Below are 16,513 nucleotides of genomic sequence, written 5' to 3'. Positions count from 1 at the left end.
CCGAATAGATTCTTGATAGAATGGTAAAGAATGCTACGAAGGTTATATTGAAGGTTAGTAATTTTGAATTTCTAATAATGAATGAAAACTAGACAGTAAAATTATATTACAGAAGAAGTAAAGCTGCAAGATTGTGGTAATAGTGAAAGTGAATGAATGCAATTTATTATGATCATTAAACAAGCCACAAGGCTGTGACGAATGTGCATCAAGTCGACAGGAACGTTGAGCGCTCTGGACGATGGAAGAACTACGTCTGATTTCTTTAAAAAAAAATACCAACACTACACTACATAAATATGCTAACTGCATCATTAAACAATAACTGTAAATAAAAACAGTGTTCTTCATTTTATTGCACTTGCTTGAATGATTTCTAAAACTTTTAAATAAAATTAAATGATTCAATCGTTTACTTATTTAAAAGTGTCGAGATTTACTTTTCTGCTACTATCGTTGCAAATGCGGTTTAGGTCCTCTGAGCTGAAAAATTTCTTTCATTTTTATAAATCGTAGCACACATGTTTACAGCCGGCCCTGATCGGTTTTTCGGACTTAGATTCATCACCAAAGACAGATTAATCAGTTTGATGAAGAGATTTTGACTTCACTTACTTTACCATTGTCTCGTTAACTAAAGTCAACTTTGTGTCAGCAAGTGTAATGCCAATACCGTCGCACTTATTTTGAAATTTACAACTGAATAATATATACAATTAGTGATGATATATATAGCATCATTGTCAGGTATAACATGACAAAAGCATAAATAAAACTGATGAATCCAATTTCGTGGAAATTGTAAAAGAAGTGATATTATTCGCAGTAAAAAAAAGTCATTGTAAATCCGCACTTCCCGTGATGGTTATGGACCGAAACGGTCCTGTTTGATTTTTATGTAACCTCATATTGATTTATTTATGGGAAATCTCGCCCATAAATTAATGGTTCTTGAAAATAAAAGTAGTTTTAAAGAAAAACGATATGCTTATATAAATTATGTATGCCAAAGCAAGGAAAACCCCTTTTGGAGTCGTCTAAAAAACCAGAAATGCCTTTCTGATATTCTACTAAATTCGTATATTTGAAAATTAAATTTTGTTTAGATTAAATTTTATAACATTAATTCCTCATATTTAGTTCTGTTTTAAAGATAATAGCAAAAAAAAACCTGTGAAATGGTGTTTCCGTCTGGTGCTGATTTTCAGCAAAACACTTAAGTTTAATGGTGTAAACAAACGCCTAACTATCAAATTTAAACTTTTTAAAGATTTCCCTTGCTTAAGTTACGCTGAGTCTAAAAACCATATTTTCATAATGGTGGATTCACGTAATGTGTATTTCACGTGAAAAGATCAAATTAATCCAACGTTTTCTTCTATAAGTTGTTCATTTACTTAATGGTGTGTGTATCACTTAAAAAAATCAAAGAACTTTATTAAGAGGCTTATACATAAAGAATAAGTAAACATATTAATTCATTATGGAAGGTTTAATTTTAAAACGAATAACCGTAAACGTAAAAGAAAATTTACGAAATAAAGTGATTTACCTGAATGAACGGCGAAAGCCAAGAATACAAGTGGAAATACGAAAGAAGCCAGCATCTTTTTTGTAGTTTGGCAAACAAGTTGTTAAATGGACGAACTCCTACTGTGTCGGAAACTAGCTTGATACAGAATCACTTGTGGTAGCCCTCCACTGTACATTACTAGTCACAGAACCATCTACCGGCATAATTAGGAACTAAAACTATTTTTAGTTATGACACCCTTAACCATTTACTGGTTTTATCTTTTTTAGTTACTCTTAATGTTTTTATATTATTTCACTTAAAGAAAAAGAAGCATTTTACTACTATTTGCACATCTACTGCTAATATTCGCAATAGCGCACTTATTATTATCACTACCAATTATGGAATTATTATTTATTTAAATGAATCAGTTCTTTAATTAAAAGTATATAAACCATTCAAACTTAATAATCATACCTTTTTATTTATAGAATTATGATTAAGTTTACTTTAATTAGTAAATTAAATTCTTGATCTTTTACTGTAATGGTCTTTGCTCCGGCAATCGCTGTTGATATATGTTATCTTATATTTTCTCGTCCAATGATTAATTTTAATTCAACCAAACGTCATAGTAACACTCCTACTAAGAGAGCATTAGTAAACAAAAATTTCTAGTTCAGATTCCAATAGTAATGTAACGAAGTTGACCTGGGCAGAGAAGAAAGGCCTAGATTGTTCTAGGGGTTGAGCGACCAAAGTCGGTAACAGGCCACCACTGTGTGAACAAAAGGCCAGTCTCTACCTGAGCCAGAAAAGAAAGGGCTAGATTGTTGTAGGAGTTTAGTGACCGTAGCCTGTAACGGTCCACCGCTGTGTAAAAGCCAGCTAAGAGAAAGGCCCTAGTTGGGGTGGTGGCAGTATGTGTTTTCCCCAGCCAGTGATTGACAGTTGGGAGTGAGACAAACGGAGTTAGAGTGAGACAGAGCGTTGGAGGAGGGCGGCCCCATCTGAGGAGGTGGCAGTATGTGTTTTCCTCAGCCAGTGAGCGGCAGGTGGGCGTGAGACAGAGGGAGTGGGGCAGTATCAGTTAAAGGGAGGCAGACACAGCTGGAGAAGTCAGTTTTTGAGTGAGTTTTTGAGTCAGTCTTGGAAAGTTAGTCTTCGAGTTAGTGAGTCTTGGAAAGTTAGTTTGGAGAGACACTTTGGAAGTGGCAGTTTTTGAGAGAGTCAGTGTTGCGGAGTGCTTCAGAGTTAGCCGGTTAGTCAGTGAGTAGAGTTTTGTTAGTGCGGTCGAGTCTAGCGCAATTCGGTGCAGTGCGGACCAGTGGTCAGTCGTGGATCAGTTTTGTGGCGTTTCGTAGTGAGTAAGTAACAGTAAACTGTTGTGACTGTTGTAAATGGTGACTGTAATGAATAGCGTTAGTTGCTAGTAAATGTTAATGTTAATGTGTGAATAAGTCAGGTTATTACTTACAAATTTAGCGAGTTTTATTATTTATCTAACCCACATATTATTAAAATAACTAGTGGCAGGCGCTAGTTGTAGTTGTGAAGTTTTCAGTAAAAAGATAGAAAAACTTTACAGTATCTACCTATATAACACTTCTAGACGTCTTAAAACAAAGTGGCCACGCGAGCTCCTCTCTGACGATAAGAGTTCATAGATAACGAAATGGTACTTCTAGTAACTTCACTACGCTGAGTGTGTTGTTACTATATGCCAGTGGTGTCAAACTGTAGACCCGCGGGCCGTATGAAGTATTTTTTTAGAGCTCCACAATATTCTAAAATAAAGTGAAAACATATAAAACTGTTACGAAGAAAATAGCGCTAAAGGGAGATCGAGGCAATACCGTGCACACAATTCCCACATAAATCCTTTAATCTACTGAAGTCCAACATAAACATGGCCCAGATTCTGTCCCGGCCGCCTGTGAGACTGTATAAACGCGGAGACTACTTCCGGCGACAATTAGAAACTGTCTGTGTCACGTGATGTAAACTGATCCAAATAGCGGAAACCTTAATAAGAGCATTCCGGGTTGAGATGTGGATAATATTTATAAAATCAAATTTGTAAATTTGATGAGACTCACGTGAATCTAGCCTGTTGCACCTAATTGCTCGTCTTTTAAATGAATTTGACAACCAGATTTCTACTTTTTCCTTCTCTATCCCCTACTCTTATGTCCAGAGCAAAAATAAACATAAACGGTAGCCTTCATTTGGAAAATGGATGATAAAATACAAGGAAAAAACCCAGAATTGGATCCAGTTTGTCTAGATTTTTACTTTTTCTGTATCTGACTCATACTTTTATGGCCAGGGCTAAAATAAACATAAACGGTAGCCTTCATTTGGAAAATGGATGGTAAAATACAAGGAAAAAACCCAGAATTGGATCCAGTTTGTGTAGATTTCTACTTTTTCTGTCTCTATCACTTACTTTTATGGCCAGGGCTAAAATAAACATAAACAGTAGCCTTCATTTGGAAAATGGATGGTAAAATACAAGGAAAAAACCCAGAATTGGATCCAGTTTGTCTAGATTTCTACTTTTTCTGTATCTGACTCATACTTTTATGGCCAGGGCTAAAATAAACATAAACAGTAGCCTTCATTTGGAAAATGGATGATAAAATACAAGGAAAAAACCCAGAATTGGATCCAGTTTGTCTAGATTTCTACTTTTTCTGTATCTGACTCATACTTTTATGGCCAGGGCTAAAATAAACATAAACGGTAGCCTTCATTTGGAAAATGGATGGTAAAATACAAGGAAAAAACCCAGAATTGGATCCAGTTTGTCTAGATTTCTACTTTTTCTGTATCTGACTCATACTTTTATGGCCAGGGCTAAAATAAACATAAACGGTAGCCTTCATTTGGAAAATGGATGGTAAAATACAAGGAAAAACCCCAGAATTGGATCCAGTTTGTGTAGATTTCTACTTTTTCTGTCTCTATCACTTACTTTTATGGCCAGGGCTAAAATAAACATAAACAGTAGCCTTCATTTGGAAAATGGATGGTAAAATACAAGGAAAAAACCCAGAATTGGATCCAGTTTGTCTAGATTTCTACTTTTTCTGTATCTGACTCATACTTTTATGGCCAGGGCTAAAATAAACATAAACGGTAGCCTTCATTTGGAAAATGGATGGTAAAATACAAGGAAAAACGCCAGAATTGGATCCAGTTTGTCTAGATTTCTACTTTTTCTGTATCTGACTCATACTTTTATGGCCAGGGCTAAAATAAACATAAACGGTAGCCTTCATTTGGAAAATGGATGGTAAAATACAAGGAAAAAACCCAGAATTGGATCCAGTTTGTCTAGATTTCTACTTTTTCTGTATCTGACTCATACTTTTATGGCCAGGGCTAAAATAAACATAAACGGTAGCCTTCATTTGGAAAATGGATGGTAAAATACAAGGAAAAAACCCAGAATTGGATCCAGTTTGTCTAGATTTCTACTTTTTCAAATTAAAATTGATTGCTCTGAACTGGAGAACTAGTCAAGTTTGGCCTAAAAAGTGCTAATTCAGTTCTCCAAAGTACGAGTACACTAGTTTTTCGTTACATTGCATTAATTTTAGGTTTTAATTTCCTAATTTAAACAACCCTTTGGTTACTAACTACAAATATTTTAGTCTAAATTTATTTTGGTGTTTTCCAGTTCAGAGCTTCTTTTTCTGCATTTTCATTTCCTAATTATAGCGAACCTGTGTCCTAGCTCTGATTATAGTTCTACAGAGAAAAAAATTATTTTCTTTCTCTAAAAATCTGACAGCAATTTATGTCGGATTTATAAAATAAAAACTATTTTTATATGACAAATATTGAAAGGCTGAAAAATTCTCTGAGCAAAAAACAGAAATTATAGGTATACTACTAGGTTATTTAAGCATGATTGCTTTTTAAAGCTGTTTATTCTTTTTCAAACAATTTATTTTTTCTCCACTAATTTACTTCTATTTTGTTTGTATTTTTTTTTACTATAATTTTCAGGTATATACAGATATATTTTATAACTTTTTCATATTTACATTTTAATGATTTTCAGTAAGAACGAGAGCTACGCAAGGCACAAGTATCGCTAGAGATACTGCTTGCGCACCGCCAGCTTCATTACAACCATCTTGCGCACATGTATCACAGGAAGGGATTTTTAGTGCACTTCTCATCCTTCTACTTACCCTTTTCAAATAAAAGCAAAAATCTCCTGATTTTGGAACACAATCACGAATTAACCATTTCTTTTGACCATCTAAAACACATTATTGAATTTTTATATTGTAAAGTTTTTTTGTCCTTTTATTAAAAGAAACTAATTAACTACAACTAGTGACTGCCACTAGTTAATTTAATTAGTGTGGGTTTGATAAATAATAAAATTCGCTAAACTTATAAGTACCTGATTTATTAACACATTAACATTTACTAGCAACTACCGCTATTCATTACATCTACCATTTACAACAGGCACAATTTACTGTTACTTACTCTGTGTAACGCCACAAAACTGTTCCACGAGTGACTACTGGTCCGCACTGCACTGAATTGCACTAGTCTCAGCTGCACTAACAAAGCTCTACTCACTAACTGACTAACTGCCTAACTGGCTAACTCTGAAAAGCACTCTGCAACACTGACTCTTTCAAACTGTGTCTGCCTCACTCCAACTGCGACTGCCCTACTCCAACTGCGACTGTCTTACCCCCACCTGCCACTTACTGACTGGGAAAACACACGCTGCCCCCACCCCAACTTGGGCCGTTCCCTTAGCTTGCTTTTACACAGTGGTGGACCGTTATAGGGTTCGGTCACTAAACTCCCTGAACAATCTAGCCCTTTCTTCTCCGGTAAAGTCTGGCCTTTTGTTTACACAGCGGTGGACCGTTATAGACTTTGGTCACCCAACTCCCAGAACAATCTAGGCCTATCTTCTCTCCTCAGGTCAACTTCGTTACAATATTAATACAAATTTGGAGATTTTTTTGTTTTTTCTTACTTAGAGTGAAACTTAAATTATAAAATGAGGCAAATTTCTAAATTGTCCAAAAATGAAGTCTTGAGCACATGCGAGTTGTTTCATCACTGTAAAAAATGTTAATTTAGCTGGGAAATTCAAATAAAATATATCCATTTTTCCGGCAATAATACATATTCAAAACTGTTTTTCACAAATAAATTGCCAATTAAGCGCCTTTGAAGAAATAATAAAAGTTTATCTTTGGGTAACTACTGAATTGGATTTTTGACCATTGATGTAATAACAAACTGCAGTTATTACAAACGGCTGGAGGGCCAAAAAGAAATCAATTTTTCTTAATGACGATTATACATTCAGAGAAATTATTTAATGAAAACCACTTTTTCGAACTATGGAGACCTAAAAAATCGGCGAAATCTTAAAATCTGCACAACCACAACACTTTCTCTTACAAGATTGAGAGAAAGTAAAAAAAGAAAAAGTGAAATAATGTGTTTTTTTAATTTGTTCTGTGAGTGTACCAATTTTGGATTCCTTTTATTTACGTATTACCTCATCCTCTAATCATAATTCTATTGGTCGGACTGACCTGACTCAGTAAACAGAAAGAAAAATAAAAAAAATCAAAATTTAAATCTCTTACATTCATAGTGGATTTTAGCACAGACATATTCAGAGCTGACTGGTGTAGTTATAGATATATCTGATGGACTAAGGGTAGCATTAACTATTTTCGCTGCTGAGTTATACATGTTTGCTGGGTTTTTTTGAATAGATGGTGTGCACTCAAATAGAATGTTAATCTTTTTGTCAAACGGATCATTACAATTCTTTTCTAATTCATTATCACTATTGCAAAAGTAGCATTTAACATTATCTGCAAAAAATAAAAATAAATTGCGTAAAAACTGGTAAGTATAAAACAGCGACTGTACGAAAAAAATTTAACTAAAGCTATGATCAGTATCAATATTCCAGAAAAAAAGTAAGGGATTAACTGAGTGTTTAGCGAATACTGGGTTCCAATGCAGAGATCACAGGTTCGAATCCAGCTGCTGGCCCATAGATTTTCTCTTCCTAGGAGGTGCCAACCACCAATTAGGCAAAGAAAGCAGGAAAATTGTCTCCTTTGATAGAGTGAGTTGATTTTGATTGCCAGTGTGAGTTGATTTTGATTGCCAGTGTGAGTTGTAAATTTTCAAGAATTTTTAGATAAACTACTTCACCAAAATACTTTCAAAAAACTGTTCGGCTCTTCTCCAAGTTTGGTTATAAGTGCCTTATTTATCTTAAATTTTATAGGCGCCTCTCTGGAGCTCTTGAAAATGTTTGATGAACGTTCTCTCTACAATTAATCTTAAGAATCCTTTGGGAGGCTCAGTTACTCATATGGCTCTATTCTAAGTATCTTCTTCCACGCATTCTGCGGCCAATTACCTTCTTAAGATCTTCCTATAACTCGCTTTTAAATCCCAAATGCCTTCCTATATCCTTCCATTTTTTTTTTTTTTTTTAATGCTCAGTACATTTCCATCATGTCTAATCTTTTCCTTCTGATCACAACGTTCCTTCAGACGCCAAATCCTTCCTCAGGCGTGCAATTACTATTTGAAACACTATCATCTGTTTTCATTAGTTACTTCTGTTCACTGTTAGTGAAATCACCTTTACCTTCTATTCTTTCAACTCCAGCTTGCCATTTTTTCAAATCGATATATTAGTACGTCATGCTACGATAATTTACCTTTATTTACTTACTTTTGCATAATAAATTATTTTTCATAATTTATTTTTATTAGCTAGAAAATACCACAAAGCAAAGAAAAGTAATGCTTTTTTCAGGCAGGGTGTACTTCGATCAGCAAATTAGGAGTCGTGGACGGAGGCGACTAGCAAACATTACTTATTTATTTATACATATATATTTTTTTTTAATTTGAAAAAATCCTTTTTTTAATAACCATTAAATAAAATCCAAGGCCTAGACCGGGAATCGAACCTACTATACCAATACATCTCAGCAAATTTTATATAGCTTTAAATATAACGCTGCCTTAAAGTTTGTTGACGTCATCATTATCTTGTTGATGAGATTATATAAAGGGACAATAGATTACTACTATTAGTAATACACATGACGATTTATAGTTCCGACTTACTGTCCATCTTTTATTTATTACAATTAGGCACGGAAGTTATTATGTTGGCTTATTCAGAAAAAGAAGCATATTTGCGTAACCACTATTATAATACTTTCTATATTTAATACAATGTTTAATACATTAGGGAAAAATAATTATTTACCAGAATGTACGGCAAAGGTGAATAATACAAGATGAAACACGAAAACGGCCTGCATCTTTTCTAGCCTTCCGAATGTGACGATTCCTGTAGTAACTCCAATTGTGTCATACAAAATTCATCCATATGTTTTGTAAAGATAGTATAGATCACATGTAGGAAGGGTTAATGGGACTTAATTTTTAATAATATGTTTAAATTACAGCGGAGTGAACGCGATCCTGCAATTTTATCTAATTCCCAGTTACTCTATAATATGTAACTATTTTCTAAATAAGCTAGTTTATACGATTAATTATTTAATTAAAGTTAAACGTATTTAGACATTGTTACGGTTCACCCAAGTGGTGGCCATATTTGACAGGATCCGCTGAAAAGCTAGATCCTTCTAAGGTGTTGTTGGCCAGCTGCCATACTTGCACTGCTGGTATAGCGATTAGCATCTCTGAAATTTAATGTGCTTGTACAGCCAGATCTAGGAAAGAGGAATGTGGCTCCTGGAGTGTATCTGCTGCTTAGGCGAAAAAATATTGCCTCAATGATGCGTTCTCCAAACTCACTTACTTTTATCTAAGTGAACGGTAAACTGTGTGTGTTATATTCAATTTTATTTTTTTTCCGTTTGTTTTAGAGACAATAAACTTTAGAGAATAAGAAATTGAACCTGAATTAAACCCTTAGTTTATTTTCTAGCAAATTTGAATGCGCAAAAAATTTTAAATTCTAATATTAAAAAAAATAATAATTTATTAATTTACAAATGTATTTAGTTATTTTGTAATCAATATTATATTTTACAATTCTTAATTAAAGTCCAATTCTTCAGGAATACAATAATTCATACTTAATTAAGTTTTTTTTATAAATTTTATTAATTGTACACTTACAAAAAAAAAAAGAAAAAGTAAAATGGAATATGTATGTGCTGATTTTATTCTCAGAAGTAAGCATCATGTGTATAAACAATGTTTGATATTTCAATGTATATACACTATGTTCTCCTAGGACCGAGCAGAACCCCATGTAAAACTCTCATGCATAAACAACTGAAAGCTAGTGGTTTATTAATCTATACGATTACCTAAATTATGATTCTGGAAACGGTTAAATAACATGGAATCTATTTCGATCCAAACCAGAAGTAATAAATAGATTAACCAGTAAATTTATTTTGACCTTCACCACCTGTAGATAGAGCTAGATTTTACAAATAAGGTTGCCCTAATTTTGAAATTTGTATTCTTCTATCTTTGATGTTCATTATATTCTTCATTAAGTTTAATGAATAACGATGGTAACGTTTGTTATGCATTCTCTTGAAATATTAAATTCCAAAATAGAGAATATTAAACAGTAAAAATGAACAATCAATAATAAAACAATTTTTTTTTTTTTTTGCCACAATCCCAGTTTTCCAGTTTAGGTTAGTGAAAAGTTTTGTTTCGTGTGTTTTCATGTTGGTTTTGCGATAAGAATAGATGTAATCATGAAAAATATGAATTAAGGTTATTATCAAATTTTCCTAGCAGTTCTCCAAGGATGAGTTTTCTAAAAAAAAAATTTAACTATCACAGTTATGGTATAATAAATCTAAATTAGAAATAATAAAGATTATTTTGCCTAAAGGTTTTCTCCATATTTTATGTGGTAGAAATTCTGTTAGAAAAGATTTAATTGTGGCCGCTTTTAGAAGTCAGACGTATTAAATTTATGATGATAAACCTGTAGTTTTATTGTACATATTTGAATATTATGTATATACAATATATATAATATATATATATAATAGTGCAATATATATGCAGTGGCTACAATCCAATTCCACCAAAAAACCTTTTGTGACTCCTTAAAAGTGGGCGGGTATTTGCTCTAGGAATCTGAAGGTTTGTAAAGTTTTAAATGTAAGTAGAATTAATGAACTTGTATTTGCCAGATGTGAGTGGTAGTTCTTGAGATATCAGAGTAAGTGTTCTTGTTTTTAAATTAAGATACCTTCAGGGACGCCTAAATCTCTGAAAAAATTGCTAGTTCAATTTCATTTATTTGGTGTTGAAGAGGGTAGTAGCATTATGAACTATAGTTAGTCGTTTTCTCAATAGATTGCATGGAGATCCAGGGTTTAATCTAAGCCTAAAGCTATAATCAACTGTCCAATCGATTGCCACCGTATACAGGGTGTTCAGCATAAGACTACCGTAACTTCGGGAGGCGATTCTGGGCATCATTTGCAACAAAAAATTCCATATAAACTATGACTCGATTCAGTCCCGTTTTATTGATATTTTTTTAATTTTAAGTTTTTTCAAGATGTTACTACTTTTTAGCAAAAAGTTGCCTATATTTCTCAAACTATTAAAGCTACAGGGGGCATACAGGGTGTTCATTTTAAGACCGCTCAAATGCATTTCATGCTTAAACGGTTAATCTGAGCTAAAAATGGTAGAGGAAAAATTAGTTACCCGTCACCTCTAGTTTCAGAATATGTGACTTGATTTTAGATTCCTGCTCGCATACGCGGCTGATGCGCGACCAAAAGTGAGGGTTCACAGTTCACCCCCATTTTCATATAAACAGTTGTAAAGAGTATAAAAAGTTATGAAAAAAACCGGAAACCGCAATTCGATATCTTCAAAATTAAAGGTGCTAGGCCATTTCAAAATCTGATATTTATTAATCATAATTCAATTTTTTAACTTGTTATCAAAGAGAAAGAAGAGCACGCGATAGGTCAATTTTATGTATTTTTTTTATCTTCTTTCTATTAAAAATATTGCCATCGCAGTACAGCTAGTATTTTCTAAGAGAAATCAAATGTTAAGAGCTTTAGAAGTTCTCAAGCATACACAACAAAATGGCTAAAAATTAATTTTACATCTGGTACAAACAAGAAGATTTAATAATTATTTGGTAATTTTGGGAGAGTTGCGTTTAATTACCAAAAAAATTGGAAACCTCCTGCCACATATTTAAGTGAACAATATCTTTCATGTAAAGGATCAAACTTATTCCTTAATTTATCAGTTTATAATGCATTTTACTCAACATGTGAAGCATGTACTGTGCCTCCAAAGATGCCTCCTCTGGCTCGCAAGCCAGGTTAGCCAGGAGGTTATCAACTGCTCTCTGTATCTGAGGAGGCACCTTTGGAGGATTTTTTTTTTTTAAATACGGGATAACTATGTCATAAGAACGACTTTTCTATGTTGCATCTAATTTATCCTTCCTCAATGAAAAAGGACTGGGTAATGAATCCGGGTTAAAGCTCACGTGTCGTCTTAAGATTGTCTGGGATGCTCTAAACTTAGAGGAGAGCGGGATGCTCTCTTTTACACTTCAAGTGGAGAACAGTGTTCTACAGCGAACAGAGATACAGGTCGCTAGTTTATGAGATCACTCTCCGAAAGCTGACAGTGCAGTGAAAAGTCTCTGGGTGCCGATAATTTTAAATGTTGAATGGCCTTAAATAAAAAAATTGAAATTAGAGATATTACTACTATTTATCAAATATGTAATAAATTTATTTCCTTAGATTAAAACAAATATCTTCGTAATCATATGATAATATTTAATTAGATTTTGATTTTTGAGACCATATTAAATTAAGACTGACCAATATTATAGAAATATTTGAAATCATTAAATAATTTCGAAATTATTACAAAAGCTTGTGTAAGAAAAAACCATGGAACAACTTTTGTTTTTATGTTGTACATAAACAAGTTGGACAGAAACAAAATATAAACTAAAAATTGAAACAAAAAACTTATAGAATTCTAAGGTTAGACTCAAGTTTTAAACTTTTCAGTTACATATTTTTATGTTTGTTCAGTAACTTTTTCCTACTCACATTTTTCCGTCGACCTCTTGGCGGTTCCCTTTATCTAGTATTAGCTTTGATCATTGGCTTTTTAAGATCATTTCTCTTATAAAATCTCCTTAACAAAAGCTAACAGTTTTAAAAGTGAAGTATAAGGGTTGATTAAACGCCAAAAGGTACACAAATCAGCTAGTGCCCAACATTTCATTCATACTTCTAGAATCATAATTTTTAGAATGTATTAGATGTCACAGATGCTGGCCTTTTATCACCCATAAATATTTTTTTGTTAGAATATTAAAAGATGTGGTAAATCTTTAGAATAGCTCCCCAGAGGCGTGGCCTAATTCGAAGTGATTCTGATTCGCTGTTACTATAGAACCCGCCATATTCAAATATAAATATAAAACTATTTCTTTATTTTATATTCACACTTAAATCTAGCGAGTTATATGGTAACAGCGAATCAGAATCACTTCGAATTATTTCTTTATTTCTTAATGGGGGGCTTCGCCCCCCACACCCCCTGATTTTTTTCTTCCCTTCTCCTAACCTACCTAATCACCCTCAATTTTTTAATTTGTGTCACAAGTTTCATTACAATAATTACACAGAACAACACAAAAGAAACTTACCTTATTCTGTGGAGTCCTTTTCCTGAGGAGGGTATACTTGGCGGGGTCGAATAGCCTCGGCACCTCCAAACATACTTATCAATCACACTATTTTTTTTAACTATTTTCATTTCACATCCACACTTCGGACATACATATCTCCTACTGATCAAACCAACATCCATACAAAATTTTATAACATTCATTACTCCAACCTCATTCACACTACACTCATGCTTTAATTTAAAAAAAAACTGCAAATTTAAAACGCTCATACTCATAAAGTTACAAAAAAACGGCACCTCAGGTCACACACAGAGCACTCGCGGGAGCTATTTATACATTAAACAGGAAGCAGTTGCTAGGCAGTAAGTGTACTGCGCATGCGTGCGAAACATAAGCGTTACGAAATTCGCACAATCCGAAACAGTTCATTGGCGAGAAGTAGTTTAACTTTTCCCCGGTAGGTGCGCTGTACTTCCCACCCCTAAACATAAACAGGCCACGCCCCCGGGGCGCTATTCTATAGATTAGCCAAAGATGTATCTCATCATCATAGTTAATACTACAAAAGGCATTTCATTTTAACTCTATTCCAAATTATTCTTGTGATTTATCTTTATTCTGAATAATCATCACATTCACTCGCATATTAAGGAAGAAATAGAGAAAGTTGGAGTTGCTATTTTACTGTTGTAATTTGAATTACGGAGTTAAAACGAAATTTCAGTCCTGAATTCGACTTAAGAGAGCACAAATTACTTAGTTAGTAACAAATAAATAATACTTGTAATTATAACTCATTAATTTTCAAATTTAATGTAGTCCTTTCTTTGAGTACTTGTTGTAAAGAAGTTTTATAACCAACTAAAAAGATGCATATCTATTTTATATTACATATACATATATGTAACATTGTGGGGAGAACACCTAGATTAACAATGTAATTGAAGAAAACTACATTAACATTTAGTATTAACAAACTAGATTAATCATTAATTACATATTATTATTACTGATTAAGTACTGCATAAAGTAAAGTACCAATCAGTTTAATTGAACAATGAACTTAAACCTACGATTTTTACTTCCCTCTGCTGCGCTTAACTTCCACTTAAATCAGATGTTAAAAACAAACACAATAAAATCGGTATGTATTTTGGTATATGCATTTTTAATTTTAATGACAAAAGAATGATATTTCTCATTAACCTTTTTTGTTTAAATCTGTGCATTAATAGTTTAATACCTCCTGTTTACAATATAAATTAAATGGGTGCTACTCGTTACTGAACAAATATTTTATGCATGAAAATGGCCAGCATAAGGGTCTGTGACATCTAATACATTCTAAAAAATAATGATTCTAGAAGTATGAATTAAATATTGGGTATTTGCTGATTTGTGTATCATTTGGCGTTTAATCAACCATTATACTTCGCTTTTAAAACTGTAAGTTTTTGTTAAGGAGATTTTTGTACCTTTTGGATAGATTTTTCTTTTTGTTCCTTGGTTGGAACAAATTTATACATCCAATGATTTTTTAAACATATGGTTATCGGGAAAAGTTAGTTGAAAGATCTAGGATGAAAAAAAACTGACACTAGTTATGGGGAGATGGTAACAAGATGGTGGGAAATGATGGAGAGTGGAGAAATGTTGTGAAATTAAAAGATGAATAATTACAATCCCCTTAAGAGGGATAATAGAAAGACAATTGCAATTACCAGTACCTTCCAATAAAAAAAGAAAGATAAATTTTGATAACACTACTTCCTCTTAAGGGATGTAAGAGAAAACATGCTGTGATCCTAATAACTTCTACAGAGGAAAAAAATGATTTGCAATCACAGTTCTTCTCCGTAAACGGGCAAAGAGAATTAAAACTGCGAATACTTCATGATTGCAAATACTACCCTTTTTGTGTAAGAGCAGGATGACACTTAAATGTCACGCATTCTAAATTCTTCTTGACTAATTTGATCAAAGACGGACGAAGATTTACAGAATTATTATTATTATTAACCGTTTAAAAGGGGGCTTTATTTACGTGGGGCAAACTCTCTTCCTAAGTGTATGTACCATGAAACCGTATCTACCGTATCTAAAATTTCAAATTTAAAGACAATTCATTCATTAAAATCAGTTAACGCATCGATAATTTGAATCGATTGTCATACTTCCCCTTTATAGGTGTAAGAGCAGAACGTCGCTTTAAATTCCTTTCATCCTGCCAAACTTTTTCATTTTTTCGGATAGTTTTAATATCAAAGGTTTGTGGGGTTTTTATTTTATTTTTGGAGCTGAAAAACGAAAAAATAGGCACAAAACTCTAGAATTGATCTTACAATCTTCAATACATTAATGTGAAAAAGTCACTTATCTTTTTTAAGTGTTTCATGGTAGTCAGCTTCAAATCATAATCCTCTGCGATTCTATCTTCTCGATCCTAGAAGAGACTACAGTTCATGCTACTTGTGGATCTGATGACTACTTGCTAATAGTATAATGAAGAATTCAATTCTTTCTGAAAGAATATCTGTCCCTTGTTATGTTATTCTTATTACAAATTATTCAAGGTTTTGGTATGACAGATGAATTCATTTGAGAACGATTCCCTGTCTATGAATATTCCATTTGGATTCCAATTAACTTAATGACTTAATGTAAAATAGGGCCTCCTTCTCAATTCACTTCTCATCACCATTATCAAGATATAAAATTATCTTTCTTGACCTAAATCCTCAATCCAAGGCTTTTTAAATTATCTTCTACTTCTTTCTTTTACTGTTCTAATCCTACGCTCTTTCAATACAATGAACATTCTAAATAAAGAAGTGCAGAAAAATAAAGAACTAAATTGTACCTTGTTTGAACGTCATTGTTTATCCTGTCTGCCAGATGTGTGAGCTATAGGAGTGTCAAACATTCTTCTCCTTCTTTTTTATTTATCTATCAATCTGGGCAGATCACCTTCTCTTTTAGATGAGATATCCTGGAGCCCGAATTTCACTTACCTAAATCACCTCCACTGAGTTTAACATCACAAGCCAGTTTCTCCAGATGTTCATAAAACTATCCTTGTTTCTCCACCCTCGTATTCTTCAATAAGTCTTGGGCGGCTGAAACAGGTTGGATAAAACCTTCTCTTTTACATGATGCTAGACAAATTTTGATTTTAAGATCGAAATCAATCTCTTTCACTTTGAATTTCTTTCCGTCGACTCTAATAAAGCTGGGTAGTTATGGCTATTGAATAGTTG

General features: G+C 33.2%; 3 protein-coding genes across 9 annotated transcripts in view; 1 reads left to right on the top strand and 2 right to left on the bottom strand.

Moving 5' to 3' along the window:
* The window catches only part of LOC141458437 (uncharacterized), a 37,904-nt gene extending 36,193 nt beyond the window's left edge, over window positions 1-1,711 (bottom strand). The window contains exon 1 of the mRNA XM_074136398.1: window positions 1,553-1,711. Within this exon, the coding sequence (XP_073992499.1) occupies window positions 1,553-1,607 (55 nt within the window). The 5' untranslated portion in view covers window positions 1,608-1,711. The remainder of the gene's footprint in view (window positions 1-1,552) is intronic.
* Window positions 1-16,513, top strand: part of LOC141458439 (uncharacterized) — a 31,245-nt gene that overhangs the window by 8,090 nt on the left and 6,642 nt on the right. For 4 of the 7 annotated variants that reach the window (XM_074136402.1, XM_074136405.1, XM_074136403.1 and 1 more), the window contains exon 1: window positions 12,392-12,597. The exons of 1 other annotated variant lie outside the window; for it this stretch is intronic. The gene's annotated coding sequence lies outside the window, so the exon portion shown is untranslated. Of the gene's footprint in view, window positions 1-12,373; window positions 12,598-16,513 lie in introns of those variants that run through there. 2 more of the 7 variants (XM_074136406.1, XM_074136408.1) reach the window with 2 other exon arrangements.
* On the bottom strand, window positions 5,486-8,967 carry LOC141458438 (uncharacterized). Its single transcript, XM_074136399.1, has 3 exons — window positions 8,823-8,967; window positions 7,162-7,395; window positions 5,486-5,792 (listed from the first exon to the last, which is right to left on the bottom strand). Exons 1-3 carry the CDS (start codon window positions 8,875-8,877, stop codon window positions 5,575-5,577), a joined length of 507 nt encoding a protein of 168 aa, XP_073992500.1. The 5' UTR covers window positions 8,878-8,967; the 3' UTR covers window positions 5,486-5,574.

Source organism: Rhodnius prolixus, unplaced genomic scaffold, assembly GCF_049639745.1.
Source record: "Rhodnius prolixus isolate KJV_2025 unplaced genomic scaffold, Rpr scaffold_5, whole genome shotgun sequence".
NCBI classification, from domain to species: domain Eukaryota; kingdom Metazoa; phylum Arthropoda; class Insecta; order Hemiptera; family Reduviidae; genus Rhodnius; species Rhodnius prolixus.
Note: the sequence above shows the minus strand (reverse complement) of the source record. Positions and strands in the feature narration are given on the sequence as shown.